At 41.2% G+C, this 8,876-nt stretch overlaps 1 protein-coding gene across 2 annotated transcripts in view; it reads left to right on the forward strand.

Moving 5' to 3' along the window:
• NPR3 (natriuretic peptide receptor 3) overlaps positions 1 to 8,563 on the forward strand; it is a 50,956-nt gene extending 42,393 nt beyond the window's left edge. Inside the window, exons 5-8 of one of the 2 annotated variants that reach the window (XM_056848621.1) lie at positions 2,026 to 2,120; positions 3,198 to 3,330; positions 4,653 to 4,740; positions 8,305 to 8,563. In XM_056848621.1, coding sequence (XP_056704599.1) covers positions 2,026 to 2,120; positions 3,198 to 3,330; positions 4,653 to 4,740; positions 8,305 to 8,416 — 428 coding nt within the window. In that variant the 3' untranslated portion in view covers positions 8,417 to 8,563. The remainder of the gene's footprint in view (positions 1 to 2,025; positions 2,121 to 3,197; positions 3,331 to 4,652; positions 4,741 to 8,304) is intronic. The other variant, XM_056848622.1, reaches the window with a different exon arrangement.
• The last annotated feature ends 313 nt before the right edge of the window (positions 8,564 to 8,876 follow it).

Raw genomic sequence — 8,876 nt, forward strand, 5'->3', positions numbered from 1 at the left:
TGTGCATCCCTTAGCTCGATGTATTACATTGCTTCATTTTCCCCCGTTAGGCTTTTTACTTCCGAGATGCGGCATTTGATAGACACCACAAATGTCAATTTTTTTTCCTGACTTGTCAGCGCTGTGTTGGGTTTTTCTTCCTCACATTTGACATTCACTCTGATCCGTGCTGCGGTGACACTGAGACTAGACTACTGTAATGCACTATACATCGGTCTCCCCTCAAAATCAGTTCGGAAACTAGTTGGCGCAGAATGTCACAGCTCAGCTGTTAGCAGGAGCTAGATGGAGCATTCATATTACTCCCTTTCTGCAGTCACTCCACTGACTTCCCATCAGTTAGCGGTCTCATGGCCTTGGACTCTCATATCTGCAAGAGACTGCCTCTCCCCCTATGCCCCCACCCCATGACAGCTTTGCTTATCCAAGCAGGACATTCTGCAGGTGCCAACCTGCAAATGGGCAAAATCAACAACTGCCCGTACACTGCTGGGGTCCCCAATGAGGAAGAGATTAAGACCGCCACCACCTAACAGGAAGACGCATGTGGAAGTGTGGAAGAAATAGGCATCACACTCACTGCTAGGAGGGTGAGAGTAGTCCTGTTCATCTAGAATACAGTCACCTGGTGGACACCATGACAGTGACCAAACCTGCAGAGGTTCCTGAGGTCGAATCCTTATACCGCAGATACACAACCAGTCACAGGCAACGGGGCTCCCACGGGAGGGTTAGACCAGTTCCCCCATTGGGAAGGTCCCGATAACCTACCAGTGACATGGAAATTGCCACTTACCATCAGAGAGCTACTAAGAAGAGTTATAAGCAACATCTGTTGTATAGCCCAAACACAAATGTGCCCTTTTCCAACTTCACAATGGCAACCAAGGAGTCCAGGAACATGTCTCAGAATGGGCACCCCCCACCACCACCAAAGAAGAGATATACCCAATCCTGTCTCTGGGAGACTTGCTGGGGCATTAGCCGTATACTAGGACTGGCCAATACCCAGATTTTTTTTAATTCCCTCCTAACTGAATTTATAGATGTTAATCATACCTGCAGCAATGCTGAATGTAATATTACTTTTGTACTTTTTATTTTTAATAAACTTTATAAAAGTGGGAAAAAAAACCTGCCCGTGCACATAAGAACATCAAGTCCAGCAGTCTGTTCACACGGTGGCCAACCAGGTGCCTCCAGGAAGCCCCCAAACCAGATGACGGCAGCAGCACTATCCTTCCTTCTCTGTTGTGGCTCCCACCTTGTGTAATGGCCTGCCTGAGGGGGTCAGGAAGGTTCCCACTCTTCCTGGCTTTCCACAAACAGTGCAAAACTGAATTATTCGAGAGGGCTTTTTCTGCTCAAGCGATAGGGTTAGCACTGTTACAAAAGGTTTCATAAAGTTACTTGGATAAGTTATTGGGGACCTGTGGTCTGTACTACTGTGTGTAGTTTGCTGCGGGTTGGATCCTACTACATAATTTTGCATCATTTAATATGTTAGTACTTGCGGTTTGCTTCAGATCTGGTCTTTTTTTTAGAATTTGGTTGGCAAAATCCTGTTTCATCGTTCACTGAATGTCCCATCTTGTCAATTGTCCCAGTGAGAAAGCCAGACTATAAATGACGTAAATAAATAATATAACAAGCCAGAATCCTCCTCATTAGCCCAACAAATTAAGTCACATAATTCAGACTTCCAAGACCTGCAAGTAAACTAATCTTCCTCTTAATTGTTCTTTCATTTTATTTCAGCACAAGTGTGGCGGTTCTGGAATATAACTTGAACCCCCCCAAAAAAACTACTATTTATTTATTATCTGTTCAAAATTGTTAGGGATGCAGATACACAGGTGAACTTACTAGTGGTTCTGAAATGCCAGAAGTAGTCCTAGAAGACTGGTGATATTTTTTGCCATATCAAGTCCGTAGAATTGTGCTTTCTCCTTTACTTGTTTTCCTTGGAAGCATTCTGTATTTTCATCTCATTCATTTTCTGATTCTTTTGGTGCTGTTCTCTAGGCATTGCAGGGCCAGTATCCATAGATGCCAATGGAGACCGATATGGGGATTTCTCTGTGATTGCAATGACTGATCCAGAAACTGGGACACAGCAGGTAAGTGAGGAAATAAACTTAATTCTAAAAGTAAGCAGCAAGTCAAAGAATACTTGAATAAACTCTGAAGTCTCAATCTCAGTTCACCAAAGTATTGTACAAGGTCAGTTTCAGAATAACTAGCTATTATTTTAGATGATTGTTAGATAACTGGAATGGGAGATTGAAGAACTCAAAATATAGGGTCATTTTTTAAAGGAATCTTCAGAGATAGCTTGGCTTTCCTCTAGTAAACATATTCTAGAGCAATATGATACAATTAGTTCTTGTAGGTTATCCGGGCTGTGTGACCGTGGTCTTGGTATTTTCTTTCCTGATGTTTCGCCAACAGCTGTGGCAGGCATCTTCAGAGGAGTAACACTGAAGGACAGATAACCTACAAGAACCGATGAACTCTGACCGTGAAAGCCTTCGACAATATGATACAATTAATTTGCACAAACTTTTACAACTTTATTTTTACAAAGGGACAGTTCAGCACCCCAGCTATCCAAGTGGTTGTTTGGAGTGCCACAATCCAGCAATGATGCCACCGCTTCACTGAGGCGTGCTTGACTCCAACAGCCAGCGTGGTGTAATGGTTAAGAGCTGTGGTTTGGAACGGTGGACTCTGATCTGGAGAACCGGGTTTGATTCCCCACTCCTCCACATGAGCGGCGGACGCTAATCTGGTGAACCGGGTTGGTTTCCCCACTCCTACACATGAAGCCAGCTGGGTGACCTCAAGCTAGTCACACTCTCTCAGCCTCACCTACCTCACAGGGTGTCTGTTGTGGGGAGGGGAAGGAAAGGTGATTGCAAGCCTGTTTGAGTCTCCCTTAAGTGGTAGAGAAAGTCATCATATAAAACCCAACTCTTCTTATCCTCCTCCTCCTCTTCCTCTGCTGGAAACACAGGTATAGCATGCTACCTGTCAGTTAATACTTTTAATTGCTGGGCTGGAGCAATGGAATTCTAATGTGTATCCCATTGTCTTGTACGTAGCAGAGACCAGAGAAGTTGTTATGTCTGTTTCTCCCAGGAGAAAGCTGGTCGTGGACACACATTGTCATTTTGCTACTGTGCTTCTGTGTGTAGGTTATTGGGAACTATTATGGGAAACAGGGCCGGCTTGAAATGCTTCCAAATGCAAATTACTTCTGGGAACCAAAACTGAGAATAGATGATAACCGAGGTACAGAGCATCCAAGCAACACACCCTGCAAATCATGTAAGTTCGCTAACTTCAGCTTCTTCTTTTCATCTGTAACAGACACTCTGTGCTGGGGGGATGTACTTACTGCTAAATACACTTCTGCATTTGACAGCATTATTATATTGTACCTCCATGTAGCTTTAACACACATGAAAACATGAAGCTGCCTTATACTGAATCAGACCCTTGGTCTATCCAAGGCAGTATTGTCTACTCAGACCGGCAGCGGCTCTCCAGGGTCTCAGGCAGAGGCCTTTCACATCACCTGCTTGCCTAGTCCCTTTAACTGGAGATGCCGGGGATTGAACCTGGGACCTTCTGCTTACCATAGCCCCTCCCCCTTGCTTGCTTACAGGCAATGCAGTTGGCTTTCATGGGATCACTGGTGACAGTGGGTTGGTTCTAGATCATAGGGGTTAGATCCAAAGGTACCCGTCCCATCATGGAAGAAGTTCTTCTACTTACAGAGGTTCATGGAATTACACTCTCCAGTGACAGAAAAACACATTTGAATCCAACAGCATGGTTTGATCCATCAAATTGTTTCCAAAGCCTGTAGTACACCAGCAAAGTGCATATGTTCAAATGCTTTTGTGTGTCTTAGTGGAAATACCTTAAAGGTTGTGGTCTCACCGCCAGCTCTACAAGACAGGAAGGATGGCATAGGTACCTTACTACTGAGACTTCATTCATTTTGAGCTGTTGATGGAGCAGAGGAGTTGGCAGGTGGAAGATTGTACTGAAGTCCATGGGCAGGGGAAGTAGGACCAACCAGCAGAATGCATTAGAATATGTGTCCTACAAGTGGTGAAGAAGCAACACAAGGTGATTAGGAGCTGGGGTGGTAGGCTGAGGCCCAATGATGATCAAAGGGGGTGTATGCAGAAAATCTAGCAAGAGGTGCATACATTGCAATCCTGGGCATACTTTTTTGGTAATAGCCCCCCACTGAACTCATGGGACATACTTCTGAGTAGATATGCATAGAATCAAACTGTCAAGACAACAATTCTTCACCACCAGTCTTGAAGAATATCATATAACATGAATAAACATGCCTTTCTCTTAAGAACTTTCTCGATGTACCTATCACTGTTTTAAGTATGATTGATTTTCAGTTGGGTTTTGTTTTGTTTTTAAAGCTCAAATTAAACGTAAAAACCTACAGGAAGATCAAGAGCTGACACTAAAGAAAACGCCCATTTTGAAACTTTGCCAAAATGGATATAGAAACAATTCGGCTATAAATTAGTCATTAATTTAGCAGCCCTGTGAACATTAACTTTTTTTTTTCTGTGTGGACTGCTGTTGTTTATTTCTTCTTCTAATTTTTCAAGCAGGTGGCCTAGGAGAGTCAGCAGTTACAGGAATTGTTGTGGGTGCCTTGCTAGGAGCGGGATTGTTGATGGCCTTCTACTTTTTCAGGTTGGTTCAGGGTTTTTTTTGTGGGGGGAGATCCACATGCACCTACTATATACCCTTTGAAATAACGTTATTTTTTGACTTGCAAAGAAAAGGATAGGAGAAGGACAGGTGTCAGAGTACGAATCTGTTCTGTGTTGCCATATATAAAGAATTTCTGTAGGAATCTGTCCATGTCTTGTATTCTCCGCGTAGTCACCCTTTCCTGCATCCATTCTGCACGCTTCCATACAGAACAATGGAGGCATGAATCTGGACATTCCTAGAAAAAATGACTAATGTGGTAAACATAAACAAGGACACGAATTATAACCAGTTTCATCAAAAATGGAATTTATTTTATAAATATGTTGAGGCTTAATGTTCACTAAAATAAAAATAAGAGAGTAGATGCTAACTAGCCATAGTGATATTTAATTCAACTTCCTATCTAGATAACTATTTCGATCGCAGAGATATTAAATATGTGTGATAGACCTGATAAGGAGATTATTTTTCGACCATATGATCAGTAATGTCCAGGGTTTTTTTTCTATAACTTGGGTAACCGTTTGATTGTACGATGGCGTTGAAAAGCATGGCAATGCAATCTGCCTTGTTTTCACATTTTTGTCCTTTCAGTTGCATTATTGTTATCCCTATTTTTCCTTTTTTACTTCTGTACCCCCCTCCTATAAACTAAAATAAAAAAAGACATTCCTAGAAATAGCCCTAGAAAGTCCCATGGTTCTGGCAGGCGGAGAAGGCACAGCCATAATTAAATAAAATTGCTACTGCCTTTACACATAGGAGGTGTATAACTGAAATTTCGCAAGGGATCACAGGCGGCATGCATATGGCGAAGGACAGGCCAGACTGGCGACGTGAGCATGGTGACATGTTGCCTTTAATGTAAACTTTCCTTCTAGGGAGTGCACTGTATCACAATCAAATAAAGAAATACATTTTGCACTTTATCACCTATCCTTTCTCTCAGTTTAGTAATGGACAGCTACCCTTTTCCAGTTGCTTCATTATAAGTAATTGCTTTTGAAATGTCCAAATATGGATCCTCACTGTAAGACTTATAGGGAATAGATACAGTATGAAAATGGTCAATGGAAATTAAAAAAGCAAGGAAGAATTAGGTATTTTAGATTGGTTTAAATATTTCCAATTAAATGATATGTTTTAAAAAGATCAAAGGGTAGGGTTTATAGATAAGAAGTCAACTTTGGAGGTAATATTAGAATCGGAAAATAAAGGTATGATTTCCAAACTGTATCAACTGATTAGAATACAATCTGGAACAAGAAAGAGTCAAAAAGGTTATGATAGCATGGGCAGTAGATATAGGACATAATATTCATCTGGAAGATTGGGAAAAACTTTGGAAAAAAAGAATTTAAATTTACAATTGCTAGTAATATAAGAGAGAATATGTATAAGATGTTTTACAGATGGTATATAACCCCAGAGATTTTGGCCAAAATGGACAAATCATTTCAGACAAATGTTGGAGATGTAAAGAACAGAAGAAGGCGCGATTGGGTGGGGTGGGGGGTAGAAGGCGGGACAGCCCACACATCAGCTGGCCGGCGGTAGCGCGATGGGAGAGGGCCCGGCAGGCGAATTACCGTATTGACCCCAGTATAAGCCGTGGTGAGTTTTTTAAGCCAAAAATCATGGCTAAAAAACTCAGCTTATACTCAGTATATACGGTAAATAAAATATAGTAGTAAAGGGAAACTAAATATATAGTGGATGGTATAAAGTTAAGGGGTACTTCTCTGGAAGTCACAATGGGGGGTGGTTGGGCACGTAACACGAGGGAGGGAAGGGGACTTTTACTTTTAATTCTAGATTATTTTTGTTATTTCTGTTAACTTGTTTTTATTTTGCTTAAAATCCCTTTTCTTTCCTCCCCCCCCTGTAATTTCTTTATCTCAAAAAGTCAATAATTTTTTTTTAAAAAAAAGAAATGTTCAGTCTGAATTACATTTTACAGGTTTGTTTTACAGCAGATTGATGTTTCTCAGTGTAGAGACTTTGCCCAAGTTCACAAAAATATTATAATCATACCATGAGGAATACTTAGTGCTATGATGTCAAACCGGGAGGGAAAATTCTGGGCTTAAAACAAAGGGTTATTTTATACAGTAAGGACCATTCCTTAAGATTCCTGTTTGTGAGCATCTGTTATCAAGACAAAAATGATACTATTGTGCCTATTCACTGCAGTTGGCACATCCACAACCTTTACAGTTAGTGTGTTTAGGAGTGGTGGACTGTAATCTGAAGAACTGGGTTTGATTCCCCAATTGTCCGCATGAGTAGCGGACACTAATCAAAAGGAAGTATTTTTTCACACAACGCATAGTTAAATTGTGGAACTCCCTGCCCCAGGATGTAGTGATGGCTGCCAGCTTGGAGGGCTTTAAGAGGGGAGTGGACGTATTCATGGAGGAAAGGGGTATTCATGGCTATTAGTTAGAATGGATACTAGTCATGCTGCATACCTATTCTCTCTAGTATCAGAGGAGCATGCCTATTATATTGAGTGCTGTGGAACACAGGCAGGATGGTACTGCTGCAGTTGTCTTGTTTGGGGGCTTCCTAGAGACATCTGGTTGGCCACAGTGTGAACAGACTGCTGGACTTGATGGGCCTTGGTCTGAGCCAGCAGGGCTTTTCTTATGTTCTTATGTTCAGATTTATTATTAATACAGCATAAGCCAGTAAAACACATTTTGTCATTTATACAAAAGGTAAAAAATTATAGCATTTCAACCAAAGACATTCCTAATTAAAATTTCCAGATAATTTATAATAGAGTAAAATTGACCAAATTAGGATTTAAACTAATTGCAATGGCCCAACATTAGGGGTCGAACTTTATATGCTATTGCACAAAATTTGGCTACCTATTTTGCCATCACTAATCTGGTGAACTGGGTTGGTTTCCCCACTCCTCACAGGGTGTCTGTTGTGGGGAGGGGAGGGGAAGATGATTGTAAGCCAGTTTGATTCTTCCTTAAGTGGTAGAGAAAGTCGGCATATAAAAACTAACTCTTCTTCTTTCACATTTCACAGACTCAGCTTATTTTTTAAACTGTAGATAGCTGTTGCTAAAACACGAACAAACCTGTGTCTGCCTTTGCTATCTGGATGTGTTTCTTCACTAATAACCACAATGTTAGTGTCTGTGTTACAACAAACTACAAGAGTTACATACTAGTGCATCTCATTTATTTATGATACTCATGGAACCACACAACTGATGCCGTTTAAATATCTAACAACATTATCAATTAACAGGTTTTATGAGTTGCATTTGTACCTTCAAAGGACCAGCTGTACTGGGTGCTGGATTTCGACTGCAATATATGTGAAACTTTTGGGCTAGGTGAAAACGCTCCAAGGCACATACCCCCTTTAATCTTTTGTCAGTGCTGTTCATTCATCCCCTTTATCATTAGAGTCCCATTTGTCTTTCATAGACATTCTTTTGTGAAGGGTGTTGTATTGCTTTTTCCAAACAGAAGCAGGAGGGTTTCTTACTCTGTGCTATCCATTCCTTTTATGCAGAAAAAAGTACAAAATAACTATTGAGAGACGAAGTCAATTGGAAGAATATAACATCGGCAAGCACCAACAGTTACGAGAAGACTCCATCAGATCTCACTTTTCAGCGGCATGAACTAGAGAGAAAGGAACTGTGGGGGAAATCTGAGGAAAAATGGATCCTACCAAAGAGGGTGACAGAAAAGAAGAAGCTCATTAAGGACTCAGCATTTTAAAAGTAGAGTAATTTTGTCTTAATTTCTTTCAGAAACTCAGGAATGATTTACTAGCCACATTATGCCACATGGCCTTTTTCTCTTGTGGAAAGGATAAGTACAAAAACAAAGTGCTGTTCATTTTTTTTTCTTTCCTCTGTGCAAGATGTCTTAGTGTATTCCAAGTCAGGTGGCTCTGGCCAGCCATTTGCTTCTTGGCGACGTAAATGGTTCTTCCTGATGCTTTTTTTGTGAACCTCAGAAGGGCCTCCTTTAGCTGCATCTCGCACCAGAGGAGTCGTAAAAGAGGGATCTCGGAGACATAAATGCTGCTTTCATAGCAGGAGCAGAAATACGTTGAGTTTATTGGGGGCAGCAAGG

Source organism: Euleptes europaea, chromosome 4 (genome assembly GCF_029931775.1).
Source record: "Euleptes europaea isolate rEulEur1 chromosome 4, rEulEur1.hap1, whole genome shotgun sequence".
Taxonomy (NCBI): Eukaryota; Metazoa; Chordata; class Lepidosauria; order Squamata; family Sphaerodactylidae; genus Euleptes; species Euleptes europaea.